General features: G+C 37.5%; 1 protein-coding gene across 1 annotated transcript in view; it reads left to right on the top strand.

Moving 5' to 3' along the window:
- Positions 1-16910, top strand: part of LOC135215609 (ubiquitin carboxyl-terminal hydrolase 30-like) — a gene marked incomplete in the record, with an annotated part of 167069 nt that extends 150159 nt beyond the window's left edge. The window contains 1 exon segment of the mRNA XM_064250505.1: positions 4282-16910. Within this exon segment, the coding sequence (XP_064106575.1) occupies positions 4282-4381 (100 nt within the window).
- Positions 16911-17134: the final 224 nt, after the last annotated feature.

The following is a 17134-nucleotide window of genomic DNA, read 5'->3' as shown; positions in this document are numbered from 1 at the left end:
GGGTCATTCTGTCGTTCTCATGTCGGACAACACCACGGTGGTAGCCTATGTGAACAAACAGGGAGGCCTGATTTCATGTCAACTTCACGCCTTGACCGTCGAGCTTCCAGTGGGCAGTCAGCAATTTGGTAGAGCTCTCAGCCAGGTATATCCCAGGGAAACGGAACGTGGTCGCAGACAAACTCAGTCGCCAGGATCAGATCCTAGGCACAGAGTGGTCCCTTCATCAAGTGGTGGCAGACAAGCTTTTCCAGATTTGGGGGAGACCCATGCTGGACCTTTTTGTGACACGCTTCAACAGGAAGCTGGAGGTGTTCTGTTCAGTGGTTTCAGATCCTTTAGCATTGGCAGAGGACACATTCCAACAACCCTGGGACAACCTGGAGGTGTATGCCTTCCCTCCGTTTTGTTTGATCCTTCAGTTTCTGAACAGGCTGATGAGTTCACAGGGTCTCATGATGACTTTGGTAGCCCCTCTGTGGCCTCAGGCGGAATGGTTCCCAGATCTGCTGTCATTATTGTCAGAGGTTCCGAGGGAGATTCCCCCTTGGCGACATCTCCTGTGTCAGCCCCATGTGGAAAGGTTCCACCAGTCTGTAGAATCCCTGTCTCTTCATGATTGGAGGCTATCAAGTATCTCCTCCGAGTGAGAGGCTTTTCTCAGAGAACAGCTGGGCATATGTCCAGCAATCTTAGAAAGTCGACCTCCGCGGTTTACCAAGGCAAATGGGCGATCTACTGTGATTGGTGTGGTAAATGGGGTTTTTCTCCACTCGCAACCTCTATTCAGCAAATAGCAGACTTTTTAACCTTCCTCATAGATGAAAAACGATTGTCCGTTTCTGCCATTAGCGGCTTCAGGGCGGCCCTGAGTTTGGTGATACGCCTTAAGGGTATCGATGTCTCCTCTTCCTGGGAACTTTCCCTGCTGGTTAAGGGGTTTGAGTAGTCAAGTTCTCCTAGAGAGCTCAAGCCTCCAACGTGGGATGTTTCCTTGGTTCTTAAGAGCTTCACTAAGAGTCCATATGAGCCCTTGCGTCACTCATCTGACAGGAACCTGGCTTTGGCATCTTCCGAGAGGGTATGAGAGGTCCACGGTCTGAGTTATGAGGTGAAGCCCACCAGGGGTTGGGGGTCGATGTCCTTCGAATTTGTCCCGGAATTCGTGGCCAAGACCCAAAATCCCGCTGTGCAAGATGACAGGTTCACTTTGTTTTCCATTCCATCACTGACTGACTTTGTGGGGGGTGATGCTCAAGAGCTTTTGTTGTGCCCTCTCCAGGCACTGCGTCGCTATCTTAAATGGACTCTGCACTTTAGACCAGGCTGCCGCAGACTTTTTGTTAGCACAGGCCACAGGCTGTACAAAGAAAGAGGTGTCTAAGAATACTATCTCTTTTTGGATACGGGAAGCCATCAGACAGGCATACTTGACTCTTGATGATTCTACCATCACATCTGTGCAGGCTAGAGCGCAAGATGTTAGAGGTATTGGTCCCTCCCTGGCTTTCAAAAAGAACTTGGCTGTACATAGAGTGCTGAGTGCTGGTACTTGGTTTCGCCAGTCCACGTTCACCTCCTTATATCTTAAGGATGTTGCCCACAGATCTGCGGACACGTTTTCCCTGGGTCCTGTGGTGGCTGCCCAACAAGTTGTGTAACTCATGGTTGCCCTTAACAGGGCACCTTTGTATCTACCTAAGATGATTGTGTGGATAAGAGAATGAGTGAGTTGGCTGGTCTCCTACTTTCTCTTGTACCTTTCCTTCTTCCTTCGGGTGGTTTAAGGAATAGACAGGTCATTAGCTGGACTGGTCTGATACAGGTGAGTAAGGTAGTCATACTGATAGTGTGGTCGTGCAATATACAAATATCTTACCCGCTATTTGGTAGCGTATGCTCCACTCCTTGGCAAGGAGGGGTTGGGAGTAATACAAACCCTGGTGTCTTGGTTTGTTATTGGACAGTCAAAGTTTCTCTTTGGTTCCCTATACAATGGTTATCCCATATATCATTGTACATCACCCAGGGTCTGAGTGGTTAGATATATATTTATATAGCTTCTCAACGGGCTTCAGTCCCTCTAAAAAAAAAACCATTCCTTTTGAGAGTTGGACTGGTGGATAGGCCCCCAGCCAGTCTAGGATGTCTTATACCTCCCTCCAAGTATGAGTCTATCCTATTGTTAAGACCGAAGGTTTGTTCACGTATGAACAAATGACAAATTTTCTAAGACAATTAATATTTTTCATAGCTACAAACATGAGTTCTTAACATTACACTGCCCGCCTCTAGCCGCCCCTCTTTTTGTTAAGTCATCCTGGGTTGGGAAAGACTGGCGTAGCAGCGTCATCCTTGACCAATCCTCACCTGAGCTACGCGTGTTGCCAGATATCACATGATTCCTTGCGTTCATCTGCTTTTTAACTGGATCCAGCTAGGCACTAGAAATTATCCTATTGTTAAGACCTCAGGTTTGTAACTATGAAAAATACAAATTGTCTTAAAAATTTGTCATTTTACTTTCTATTTTGTATGATTAACACCTAATTCATCTGGGTACATGACTGACACTATTTTGAGTGCTAGACCATTAATTGGATTTTCCTGTGAGCAATCTTTCTTCCCTCCATAGTTAAGGAGGTTCTTAAGACTATAACTGTCATGTTGTTCCTTATGATGGCCACCACTTAATCCTGATATGACTCAGAAAAATTATGAGGTCCAAAAGGAGTGCCTGGAGTTCAAGGTGGTGGATATGAAGTGTCTGTGTACACACTGTTCAGGAGCATTTTGCCACCCTAACTGTTCAGTTGCATTTTGACACCCTATCTGCCTCTCAAAGAGGTACTAACAAATAGATCTAGTGAAGGGAGTTGGAGTGGGCTTGGTTAGGGGAGTTTGTGGTCTTGTAGCTGCTAAAGTAGGGCTTTTTACCACTTCACAGCTCCTCATTGGGCAAGTGGGTTGCATACTAGCCTGTCGATTTGGTAGCCTGAGTTCGCTTCCCACTCTGCCGATGCAGAACCGGAGGAATTTTTGTATGGTGATTAGAAATTCATTTCTCAATATAATGTAGTTCAGATCCCACAATAAGCTGTAGGGCCTGTTGCTAAGTAACCAATTGGTTTCCCAGTCACATAAAAATATTAATCCTTCAGGCTAGCCCTAGGAGAGCTGTTAATCAGCTCAGTTGTCTGGTTAAACTAAGATATGCCTAACTTTACCACTTCAGAGGCTTCAATAATTCATCCATGTTATTTTTGTATGTTCAAAGATTAATAAGAATGCCTGATGTTTTCATGGTTAGTGATGGGTTGGTAATAAAGTGCATATTTCTTTGATGATTATTGCTCATTTATTTCTGGTGGAATTTATTTCATGCTCTTTCATAGTGTTTTATATTTTGAAAACGTATGTTAACTGTTAAGTGTACTAATAGGATAAGAGATTGTGAATCATAAGCTAATCTTTTTGTATTGTTGATGTGTTAAGTCATAGAATGCATGTTTCTGGGTTTATTGTTCATTACAGTACTTTATTTCTTTTTTATGATTGATTTTCATACATACATACTGTACTGTTTATGTAGTTTTGTAGTTCATGGTTTTATTTTTTGATGTATTAAAACTTGTATTAGCAACTACTCTAATTGTGAATCATAACTTAGTGGTGGTGCATAGAAAATCAAGTTTTTTTCCTTAAGACTGTTATTAGAGCCACCACAGCGACCACACGTTAGTTACTTTGGAAACACTGATGTTTTGTGTTTAATATTTGTATCAAGCATGCACAAAAAGTGTTGTTTCTTTGGTATTGCCATTTTTTTCAGGTTTTATGGATAGGGAATTTTACTTTAAATTCTATTCAGAGAAGGAAAAATTGCTGGGCTTTATTAATGATGCAAATTTGACTGTGGGTATTGTGTACGTAGTACGATACCATGGAACTAGCATTGCACTATGTTATGGTAGGTTGCTGTATTTCAGTTGTAAACCAGAATAATTTTGATCGTGACCTGAAGTCATTGGTTTAGTGCAAGGTCACATGCAAGAAATGAGGATTTCTTGTCTACTCATAACTTTGTGAAAAGATGTCAGAAGTGTGGTCCTTGTTGAGAGTTCAGTATTCTAGATTCACATAGAATTAGGATTAAGTTTTGAAATTTCTTGCACTTTATTACTTTACAGTCAGATAATAACATTGTCATCACTAAATAAGCATAAGCTCAAGAGCAGTATTTTGTACTTTTACAGAACGTTTATTCACTTTCATTTTCAGGTGGTTTTACACATCAGACCTGACTGTGAGGGAATCCAACCTGGAGGAAGTAAGGAAAGCAAATGCATATATGATCCTGTATGAAAAAGTAGCAGAGTAATAATTCTGTCTATTACAGCAGAGAATAAGTTTTTCAACTTAATACAAAAGTTTATTCATTGCTTCACATTTTGTAAATTTAAATGCTGAAATAATAATAATACCACCAATTTTACGTGTGAAAGTGGGAAAGAATAATCACAGTAATGCAAATGTCTGATTATTTGATGCATAAACAATTTTATATATAAAATTAAAATTACTTTAGCTTTGGATATTCATATAGCTTAAAAGTTATCTTTTTTAATATTATGTAAGTGTATTTAAACATGCCCTTTTAATATATTGCAGAAACCCCTTAAAAATGAAATTTCTGCATTTTATCTTTTGGCTTTTGATATTAATTTTTGGTACAACCATGATGTGCTCTTTAGTAGCAAAATAATTGCCATGTGTTTAATCTATGCGATATTGTACCCTCCACAACTGTTATAACTGTAATACCAGTACTAGTTGGTGAAGTTACTCAGTTTCATTAAATGCATAAACTATGAGAAACAGTTAGTAATAGTAGAGATGAATTTTCACATTGTCTTGAATATAATTATTAGATACTGGTCAGCATTGGAAATTACCAAGTAATTGAATTTTTTCCAAAAAGGTAACTTCCTCTCAAATGAGAAATGAAACACTAGGCCAAATAGGTCAGTCCTACTTTTAACATAGTTTTAAAATTTATAACTTATTTTGGTAAACTGTGTCTTCCAGATGAAAATTTATGTAATACATATATTTAGGAATTGATGTAGTGTAATATTTGCAGTTGATTACCGGCCATTATCATTTTTTAAAGGCAACAATTTTGCACAGTTTTGTAAGAAATCATGAACCTTTTGTGTTGACTGTGATCAGGTATATTTTATCTAAATACAGGTATTCATGATTTCATGTATTCTTTTAGTAAATGAAAAAAGTTAGGGATATTTAGTGTATGTGTGTATCTGCAGGTATGATGTTTGGAGTATGTGAGGTTCTCTGTCAGAACATTAAGCCTAAAGTTTTCTTATTAGAAACCAGTTTTCCTTCACCCATTGTTATGTTTAATTTTTATCCTGGTTCATTTTGCCCATCAGTTTTCAGTCGAATAATCTTTTCCATCTTGTTCATGTTCAGTCTACCCTTGTTGAAGATATTGATTCATGTATCAGCTACTCATCTTCAGTGAGATCTCTTTTAGATAACTTAATGTTGTGTAGGTACTAAATAACTGTAAGGTAATTTTATAGAAATCATTTTTCCATGTAGAATAAAGCAGTCTCATTTCACACCATTAGGTCCAGAGGGCCTTTACATGGGTACCTAAACACAAGTTTGTTTTCCATGCTATTATATCTCAATTTGCAACTACAAGGTTACATAAATAATAAATTTTAGTAAATGGTCCAGCTCAACCTGTCATGCAGTGTATCCCTCAACCAGTTTTCATGTATAGTATATCAGGCTAGTTGGAATTTTACAGAGTATTAGGCTTGACTCTCCTAGGAGTGCTCTTAACACATTTCAGAATTTCTGAGGATTACTCTTTAAAACATGCTGGTTTTACATAAGTGACTTACCAAGCAATTTCAAAGCTGAAGGCTTTTTACCTTGACATTCCAAAATTAAAGTTTTGCAATGGCGCTACCATCACTAGTCTATGTGAAATCACTAGTTTATTTGAACAGGACCTTCCCACTTTCGGACTTGTTAGGTACAAAATAGCAGAACCTTCCAATTCGCTTTCTGCCATCTCCCAAGTAACATCGGTGGTTTGGATGCAGTCCTTGCTTCATCTTTCGGATATTTTTCCAGAAATTTTGGTGAAATATTTCATATTGAATGGTGTATTTGCTAGTTAGCTGTATTGCTTGCCATTATAATGTCAGACTCTAGCTCTTCTGGGGTTCGGTATTGCACCGAAGGATGTGGGAACAGATTGTTTGAACAGACTTAAGATAGTCATCCTTAGTGTATTAAGTGCAGAGGACAAGAGTGTTCCAAAGATCTTACATGCTCAGAATGTAAAGAGTGGGATGAACACAAATGGAAGGATTTTAGGTCTCATTCAGAGAAATTGGACAAAGCAGCTCTCAGAGCCAAGAGTAGAGCTAGTCTACAGGCTATCCCTTTACCAACAGAGGCAGAGGATAATGCTATTTCTTCCCCTCCTGCTCTCTTTGTCTCCCATTCTCAGCCCTCCTTCATCTCTAACACAGACTCATTTGCCAGATCCCCATGCCTATGATATTAACACCATTACCAGCCCCAAACCTAGGTTTGATAAAAAGTTACAGTTTTTAGCTAGTTCTGTCATGGAATCAGGTTTACAGTAGACCTCCATATTCGCAGGGGATGCATACCAGACCCCAGTGAATAGTTAAATGAATGTTCGAATACCAAATGTATACCTTAAATGCCATCCTAAATTACATCAAATATATTTTAAATTATCATCCTATTACTGTATTAAGCTATGAAATTGTGTTGTTGTTATTTCAGAGTCATCTTAAACATTAGTATAGGTGGTCCCCAGTTATTGGCTGCTTCGCTCTATGGCAGTTTTAGAAAATATTCATTAAAAAATAAGGTTTCTTATGGTGCCACATTCAGTTATCGGCGCCATTAGCCCGCTATGGTGTGTTATCGGGGGTGCCATGGCGCCTGGCCAGGAATGGAACCCCTGCTGAGAACCAGAGCCTTAAAACTAAATACGTATGTACTTCTAACCCTTCCAGACAAAATTGAGTTACCACTATGACATAAGTATCTTCTTGTGCAGAGAGAGAGAGAGAGAGATTCTCCTTAATTTCTCAGGAATTTCAATCTGTTTCTCTTTAGGAATGTTAATCTATTTCTGTTTACTAGCCATGACAACACAAAAATTTACATTTGGTTTTTTCTTCCAAAGATGTATTACCTTTACTATGCATTTTTTAAAACTTATGAACACATACATACACTCATGGTGTGCATATGTATTTATACCAATTGGTTAACCCTTTAATGCCGATTGGACGTATATACGTCGATATAAAAAAAGTTTTTTTTAAAATTCGCGTAAAAATAGTTATAGGCCTACTAGGCGAAAACTTTTGAATCACGCGCCTTGGGGGATGCTGGGAGCTTATGGATCAAGGCATTTTGTTTACAATCGTTACCCAGGCGCGCAAGTGCGAATTTCTTTCTACTCGCACTAAAAAGTATCAGTGACACATCTCAGAAATTATTTTGTCACTTTGACATAATTTTTGCACCATTTTAAATTAGCCGTTACATGGAGTAGTATATATAAAAATGTGCGCAATTTCATGTAAAATACAACAAAAAACAACTCATGGTTGTAGCTTTTATCAGTTTTGAAATATTTTCATATAAATAACGATAAGTGCCAAAATTTCAATCTTCGGTCAATTTTGACTCTACTGAAATGGTCGAAAAACGCAATTGTAAGCTAAAACTCTTATATTCTAGTAATATTCAATCATTTACCTTCATTTTGCAACAAATTGGAAGTCTCTAGCACAGTATTTTGATTTATGGTGAATTTATGAAAAAACTTTTACCTTATGTCCGCTCGGTAACTTCCGAAAACAATCATAAATTTTTTCGTCCGATTGTCGTAATGTTTGCACCATTTTAAATTAGCCGTTGCATAAAGTTTTATATATGGAATGGAATTGTGCGCAATTTCATGTAGAATACAACAAAAAAACAACCCATGGTTGTAGCTTTTATCAGTTTTGAAATATTTTCATATAAATTACGATAAGTGCCAAAATTTCAACCTTCAGTCAACTTTGACTCAACCGAAATGGTAAAAAATCACAATTGTTAGCTAAAACTCTTACATTCTAGTAATACTCAATTATTTACCTTTATTTTGTAACAAATTAGAATTCTCTAGCACAATATTTCGATTTATGGTGAATTTATGAAAAAAAAAAAAAAATTTTCCTTACGTCCGTGCGGTAACTCTTCCGAAAAAAATCAGAAATTTTTTTGTCTGATTGTCATAATGTTTGCACCATTTTAAATTAGCCGTTACATAAAGTTTTATATATGGAAATGTGTGCATGTAGAATACAACATTAAACAACCCATGGTTTTAGCTTTAATCAGTTTTGAAATATTTTCATATAAATAACGATGTGGCAAAATTTCAACCTTTGGTCAACTTTGACTCGACCGAAATGGTAAAAAAACGCAATTGTAAGCTAATACTATTACATTCTAGTAATATTCAGTCATTTACCTTTATTTTGCAACAAATTAAAAGGCTCTAACACAATATTTTGATTTATGGTGAGTTTATGAAATAAACTTTTTCCTTACATCCACGCAGTAACTCTTCTGAAAATCATAAATTTTTTCGTCCGATTGTCGTAATGTTTGCACCATTTTCAATTAGCCGATACATAAAGTTTTATATATGAAAATGTGTGCAATTTTATGTAGAATACAACAAAAAACAATTAATTGTTGTAGCTTTTATCAGTTTTGAAATATTTACATATAAATAATGATAAATAGAAATAATTCGTCCTTTGGTCAACTTTAACTCGACCGAAATGGTCAAAAACTGCAATTGTAAGCTACAGCACTTACAGTCTAGTAATATTCAATCAATTACCTTCATTTTGCAACAAATGGGAAGTCTCTAGCACAATATTTTGATTTATGGTGAACTTTTGAAAACATCTTTTTTTTTTATGTCCGCGCATTACGAATTCAAGCATCATTTTGTGATAATATTTTCTCTGTGTTGCCTTGATCGTTTTACAATGTGTTATATACCAAAATGATTGCAATTTAGTGTACAATACAACAACAAAACAATTAACTCATTAGCTTTAACCATTTTGCTCACAGCACGATTTATATACAATTATATATGAAATTTTTTTTGCGCTGTCATATCCAATATTTATAGTATATGATAGATATTTTTTTCATTTCTGATGGTTGCATACTAAACTTCAGGCAATGACAAAAATGAACTCTTAATCTTGAAAACTAAGCATGCTGTGATTTTTTGAAAAAACATTTTTACCGCTTCAGCGCTCACTCGCTAACGCCGCCGGCATACGGGAGACGATTTTTAAAATACCACTTCGGCGTTTAAGGTTTAAAGAGACTCAAATTAGCAGTGTACATATCTTCTACTGAGAGAGAGAGAGAGAGAGAGAGAGAGAGAGAGAGAGAGAGAGAGAGAGAGAGAGAGAGGGGGGGGGGTTTCAGTAGTATATCCTTTGACCGCCAAGTTGGAAATACTGACCATCTGACCCTTGCTGTCAGGTTTCTTGACATTGCTGACAGGTTCACCCTCCCCCCTCTCTCCAAGTCTTTCAGCAAAAGATGGGGGTCTCCGTAAAATTTTACGTAATTTATTAATTTATATAAACTACAATCTTAATAATTCACTATAGTATTTTGTTAAGTGAATTGGAATTATTGCTGTTTACAAATGTTAATATTTGAAAATTAGTAAATCATTTATTTATTATACAAAAAACATACATCACAGCAGGATAGAGAGAGAGAATTATTATTATTATTATTTAATATAATTTAATCTTATTAAACTAAATACGTACAGTATTAATCAGTATTGATATTTGAAAATCAGTAAATTATTTCTGTATCATTAAAATGTATTTAGTCATAAAAATAACATCAAAATACACTAATAGTGAATATTTATCCATGGAAAAGTCCACAAATAATTTATAGATAGGTTCAACATAAAAATTTGTGAATAGATGAGTTTGCAAATAGTGAGAATGCAAATACAGGTGGTTGACTGTATCTTTTAGAGCTTTTGTTGACAAGTGACAGTGCAGTGAAAAGTTTTAGGAAAGGGCCTGAGGAGGTGGCTGTCTGTCACACCAGTTCTAGACTAAGGTCACTGTCCCACTCCCCCGCACATGGGAGAAGACATACTGGAGGCCCAAGTGAGGCTGATGAAGTTTGCCCACAGGCTGATGAAGTTTGCCCACAGGCTGATGAAGTTTGCCCGCGGGCAGTAGGCCCCCTCCGTCTAGCCTGTCGTTCGCTCCCAGGCTGCGACAGAGCGCCATTAGAAAGGCATCTTAGACAGTGCTGTGCGCATATCCTCGGACTCAATTGTGTTATCTCTGGACAAGGCGTCATCGATGCAGTGTTGTTGCCTCACATCCTCTAGAGGCATTCATCAGCTGACGACATCTCGCCTACTCCTGTCAAGAGGCATAGAGAGGTTGCTTTTAGTCCTCAACCCTCTTGTAGTTTTACAGTTCCTTCTCCTGATGTGCTTTCAGTTTGTTCTTGTGGTTTGTCCTTGGACAGCCCAGAGTCTCTTGGATCTTTTGAGTGCCCAGTTCTGGCGACAAAGTGCTCAGACCTTCGGCACAAGTGTTCTTTTGCTTCTGAGTACGAGTCTCTGCCTAGCACTTGGCACTCCACGCCAACTGTGGGGCGCTCGGAATATGCTTAGTGCCACTATCACCTGTTCCTTTTACGTTGGCTCTAGATGATCCAGCTTTCTCCCTTCTTCGTTGTCAACTGCAAGACTTCATGGTGGTTTTAAAGAAGGAGGCTTCTGTTTCCAATAATGAAGAAGCTTCTTTATCGCCAATTTCATGTGAAGAAGCCAAACAAGATTCAGCTCCATCTTCTGCTTACTTGATGCCTCTTCGCTACTTTCTTGCAAACTCTTGATTTTTTTTTAACCTGCTCTTCCAAGTTTCTCAGCTTCTACTTTTCTAATGAGGAAGAAAGCTAGTGACAGTTCCGGTTTACCTAAGCTAGTTCTTACTTTGTCTTCTAAGAGAGTTCTCTGAGAAGTAAACAAATGGTTGGCTGCGAAGAGGGAGCTAGGGAAGGCATCTTTTGCTTTTCCCCTATCCAGGGAAGCTCCTTCTTTGAGAGTTTCTGCCTCCTCCCAGGGAGACTTTTCCAGTTTAGTAGATGCTTCTCGACATTCTACTTTTGCTTTAGTGAAAGTTATGTTCTCATCACCAGAGTTGGACCACCTAGTTAGAAATTTATTCAAGGTGTTGGAGATTTTTTAACTTTATTGATTGGTCAGTGGGAGCACTGGCAAGAAAGATTGAAGAATTTGCTGCAAAGTGGTTGGGTGTCTTATCCTGCGCATATAAGGCAGTCAGAAATGGATCTGCTGAGTTAGCTTCTCTCTTCTTGTTGGTCATTCTCGAGAAGTGAGAATTATGGTGCTCTTCGCCACCAAGGGAGGTAAGGTCACTCAGAAATCGGCCCTCTTATTCTCCCCATTAGATAAGACTCATCTCTTCCCACAAGAGATGATTATGGAGGTTCTTTTGGCTTTGCAGAAAAAGTTGATGCACTACTTGTTAGCACAATCGACGAAACACCCAAAGGAGACTTCTGCTTCCAGTGCCAAGGTTTTCTCTCCCTTGTAACTTCAGCCCTTTCGATGGGGAAGATCCAGGCCTCATTCCAGACCTCGTTCCAATGTGTGACCCTCCTCAAGATCAGCCAAGAAGCCATCCGTCCAGTCAAGCAAATGAGTTTGCTGTCCTTCATGCCCCTGTTGGAGAGAGACTTCACTTCTTTTGGGGGGAGTGGAGTCAAAGGGCTGCAGAAATTTGGGTTGTCCGAGTACCAAAGAAGGTATACAGAGAAGTCTTTCTTGTCCAAATTGCCAATCACATTGGCAGCTCACTTGGTAAGATCTGAGAAGTTTTCGGCCCTGTCTCGAGAAGTCAATTCATTGATTCGGAAAAGGGCAATAGTAGAAGTGTTAGATCATTCCACTGAAGAATTTTACAACAAACTCTTTGTAGAACCCAAGTCATCGGGGGGCTGGAGGCCCGTCCTGGACGTCAGTACCTTGAATGTATTTGTTGTGAAGACCACCTTTTGTATAGAAGCAAACCTTTCAGTCATGTCATCCCTCCTCATGGGGACTGATCGGTAACCGTGGATATGGAGGATGCATATTTTCATGTCCCGATCTATCCTTCAAGGAAGTTCCTGCTCATTAGAGCAAAAGGATTTCTGTGGAAAGGTGCAGAGGCTATTGCTAGATGCAAGTCTCTCTCTTCTAGCAAACTCTATGAATCAAAATGGTCAATTTTCAGAAGCTGGTGCAGTGAAAATCACATCTCTTCTGAGACAAGTGTGAGTCACTGGCAGACTTTTTTCGTTTTCTTGTGGAATACGAGGAAGTTGTTGTCATCCACTATAAGGGGCTATAGGCCTATGCTTATCTCAGTCTTGAGGCAGAGGACTAGATCTATCCTCTAACCAAGATATAAGCGACCTTATCAGATCGTTAGATACTTGAAAGGTTTATAAGATATGACGTAGTGGCCTGGAACCTAAGTGTAGTATTAAAGTGGCTCTTGACCTCCGTGTACGAACCTTTACACTTGAATTCTTTCCGGAATCTCACTAAAAAGACTGTTTTTAGTAGTGTTAACCACAGGTAAACATGTCAGTGGGATTCAAGCTATGAACAAGAGAGTAAGAGCTCTGTTGCTCCTTGGCCCCACTCATTTGTTATCAAGAATCTAATAGACATCCTCGGGCAAGAGGAAGAAGATAGACTACTGTCATGGCTCTCAGGTATTACCTCAGTATAACAGAAAAGATTAGGGGGCCATCAAATAATCTTTGGTGTTCAGTGAAGAACCCTTCACGACCCCTTTCTAAGAATGCACTTGACTTTTTCTGAAGAAGCCTTATTCCCGAAGCTCATTCTCAAGTTCAAGAGGACACTCTTCCAATCTTAAGAGTTAAGGCACATGAGGTTCGGGCAATCGCCATGTTGTTAGCTTTTTGCCTCTCATTATCTCAAGGACATTGAAACATTCAAAAATTGCAGTATGTTAGGGCCTTTATCATGGCTGGCATAGTGTTGGGAGAGGAGGCATAGGGGACTGAATGTCCCTCGCCTATCTCCTCGCCTTGTGTTAAGGTGTCTTGAGTATTTAGGGAAGCCTGTGGGGTGCATCGTACCCAGAGTACCCCTCCAGTTCTTTTTTTTTAATGATTGACACCTACACTAGATAAAAACCACCACCCCATAGTTGTTTTTTTCTAGTTTATGCCCAGAGCAAGGCCACTGTCTTGTTTCTTTGTCATCCATCGGTGTACGCTATGGCTGCAATGTCCCCACTAAGTAGAAGCAATTCAAAGCCGTTATGTACTGCCATGCTTTCTTCAGGTTAAGAGTGCCAACCAGAGGCTGTAGTGACTTGCAGCAGCTCTATTACCAGGTAAGGTACAATGAGCATTGTTACAGTGCTGGCAAATGTCTATATCAAAGCCATTATCTGCACTATGATGATTTGAAGTATAGTCCATGATTCCCACCTTCTTTTAATGTGGAACCAGCTATGCAATTGCTTGCTAAGTCACTTATGTAAAAATGATATTTTTATGATAAAATAAGGTTTTACATAATTCTTACCAAGCAATTATATAATCAAAGCCCTCCCTCCTCCCCGCAGATGGATATGACAGCCCAAACGAAAGTGGGATGGTCCTGTTTTCACCTACAATAGTAAGGGCAGTGTCAATGAAAAACTTAAATTTTGGACTGTTGAGGTAGAAAGCTTGCAGTTATGTAATTCTTGGTAAGCATTATGTAAAACCTCATTTTATCCTAAAAATAATTTTTCACTAAATTGAAAAGTATGTTATCATTAGTTTGAGTCACTGACACTTAGAGAAGTATTTTTATTAAGGCTAGCAAGATATGCAGCCAAACACCACATATGATACAGATTAAAAATCAAGGAAAGGATTCTTAAGTAAGAAAATATGTGTAAGGATGTTTGAATTGATTGACATTTGATTGCTGAATTATTTTTCAAATTGGACCTTAGCAAAAAAATGTAGAGAATATAATGAATCATCAGTACTGTATTTAAAAGAAACTTGTGATATGCAATTATTATTATTATTATTAGAAAGTAACAGGCAGATTCTCAAAAGGTTGCCCCTACCACTGCCTGTTTTGTAATTGCTTGAAATTAAACTTTACTGCATAGTAGTGTTTGTTTTTGTAAGATCTCTATCATAACTGCTATGCATATTTCAAGGTATTCATGTAAACTGTAGGTGACAGCTGTTGCCAGTGGAATTACCAAGCCATTATTTCTCATACTTAAGAAAACTGCATGTTTTCTAAAGATACTACAGAACTGCTACTATTCAAGATAATGAGAGGCACTTGAGTACTACAGAACTGCTACTCTCAAGATAATGAGAGGTACTCGAGTGTTTGTAAAGGCACCAGTTTGTGTAAAGGAAGGTACTGATAAAAAACCAGTGAGTCACTTTATGGTACATACTTAGCAGTTTTGTGATAACTTACATTCTTCTCATTCAGAATGAGCAAGCTGTAATACATAATACTTAAATTTTCTTTCTTTTTCAATCATATGACAGATAAGATGGTGCACTACAGTCCATTAATATTCATCTGGTATAGCTAATACTTGAGTGTTTTGCTTATCTTGCTGTATTAGATTCTTTGTGGCACAATTACTCTGTATATTAGCTGGCATGATGTAGGTAATTGTTATCATCGTTCTCACCTTCATCAAAAATAAAGTGATTTAATATATGTAGAGCTCCTGTGTATATATTTCAACTATGGGCATGGTATACAGTGGACCCCCCGTATTCGCGTTGTCACGCATTTGCAGATTTCTCTCGGAAACATTTCCCCCCATTATTTATGGAAAATTTGCCTATTCGTAATGTTTTGCTGAGAAATATCCTGAAATTCCTTTTTTTATTTTTTTTTAATGCACTTTTTGAGATAAAACTTAAAAAAACCAAGTATGAAGATTTTTAGTGGGTTTGTCTTGAGTTTTAACCAACAAAATAGGCTGTCTTCAGCGTTTTTATAGGGGCTCCAACTATTTGTGGATTCTAACTATTCGTGGGGAGGAGGGGGGTCTGGTACACATCCCCTGCAAATATGGGTGGACCACTGTACTGCTTTAAAGAAGGTGATCATACAATAGTTTTCAAATAATTTTTATAATAATGTGCTGCTAATTTGTTGGTTACCATTGGCTAACCTGTAAGTGCAGTTTATGCCCTTACTTGTATTCAAGTACCCATTAACTCTCTTAAAATTATGAAAGAGTTTTGCAACGAATGTCAAAATGAAAGTGCGAAGAAAATTACCTGTCTAGCCAGAAATCCTACATAACATTACATGTAAGACATTGCTCACATCCTTTCCCAATCATGTGCATAATACAGAATTAGTAAACCTAAGATAATCTAAAGCAACACACAAAAAAGATTACACGACATATAAAACATAATAAAAATTAAAAGAATATTGAGTGTGTGCAGTTGTCAAAATCATGATATATATCAAAATCATGATACACATTCGAAACTTTAGAGAGAGAAAATCAAGATCAGTAGCTAACGGTATTACTAAAGAACAGAATGTATTCTTATGATTAGGGATTGACACCTAAAACCTAGAGGAAATGTTTCATGCAATATTGTAACCAAAAATTTAGAAAACAATCAGCAACTACTTTAAGTTTAGAAAACATTCAGCAACAATTTCATGTTCATAATTTTTAAAATGTAACAGTTAGTAGCATTACTGACATTAAATATGTTTATGTGTTTGTAACAGTTAGTAGCATTACTGACATTAAATATGTTTATGGTACTCAAACACTTCATACGTTATTTTCTTGTATCAATGTACTTTGTGTGCCATATTATTTTATATTGTAAATATATAAGAAATATTATAAGAAAGTAACTTAGGAAAACTATGTTGGAACTTTGAAACGCAAATGTGGACAGTCACATATTCTGCCAATAGAGTAATCAAATTCTTATTTATCTTATTTGTATTTTTTTTTCATTTTTTATATTTATAGATAATGTACAGTATGTTGCACAACTCCTGGGAGAATAGTACTTGATATGGCCACTTGAGCCTCCAGTGAGCATCAGTGTCCAGTGGACCCAGACCTCCTTAGATTGGAACTGAGAAAGGTGGCTGAAAATGAGTGGAGATTTGTGCAAGATAAATCATGGGAAAGAGTTCTATGTCCTCCCCACTAATTTGCCATAACTATTTGTTCAGAAAAAAACCATTACCTACTGCTGGTCCTGGGATTTGTTTGTACATGCCCAGGGCTTCTGGCCTACTAGGGATGTATTTGTATGAATCTGGCATTTTAAAAGTAATGATATTATAAGAAAAAAGTAAATTTTGTTTATAATTTTTTTTATTTATTTCTGCCAAGAATATGTGACAAGTTACTGTAGTTAATAAAATATATTATTGTACAAGGAGGGTCAGCTGTATGTGGAATTCAGAATAGCAATGTAAGTATTTTGGCCATAGTTCAGTTGACTGAATTACACATTCACTTTTCATAATTTTTTATTAAAACTCTTAACTTATGGATATGATTATCAATTGAAACTCTTTAAATATTATTGTTAGGACTAATACCATTAGTACTGTATTTTTTAAATCTAGTCAGCTACTGTATTTGTAATTTTCAGGGTGTAAAAAAAAATGTTCTTTATCATATGCTTTTCATTTGATTTAGGGTAATTCTTTTTTTTTAATTAAGCAGGTGAAAACTTAAGTTATTTTTTCAGTCTTCCTCGCCTTTAGATATTTAAAATAAAAATTTTGTCTACTGTATTACATAAAATTTGCAGAACTGTTCATGAATGTTTAACTTACAGCAAGAGTGAAAAAACTATATTTTAGTTAACCAGATTGTAGGTACAGTAATACCTCAGG

This window comes from Macrobrachium nipponense, chromosome 5 (genome assembly GCF_015104395.2).
Source record: "Macrobrachium nipponense isolate FS-2020 chromosome 5, ASM1510439v2, whole genome shotgun sequence".
Taxonomy (NCBI): Eukaryota; Metazoa; Arthropoda; class Malacostraca; order Decapoda; family Palaemonidae; genus Macrobrachium; species Macrobrachium nipponense.
This window is presented reverse-complemented; position numbering and strand designations above follow the sequence as displayed.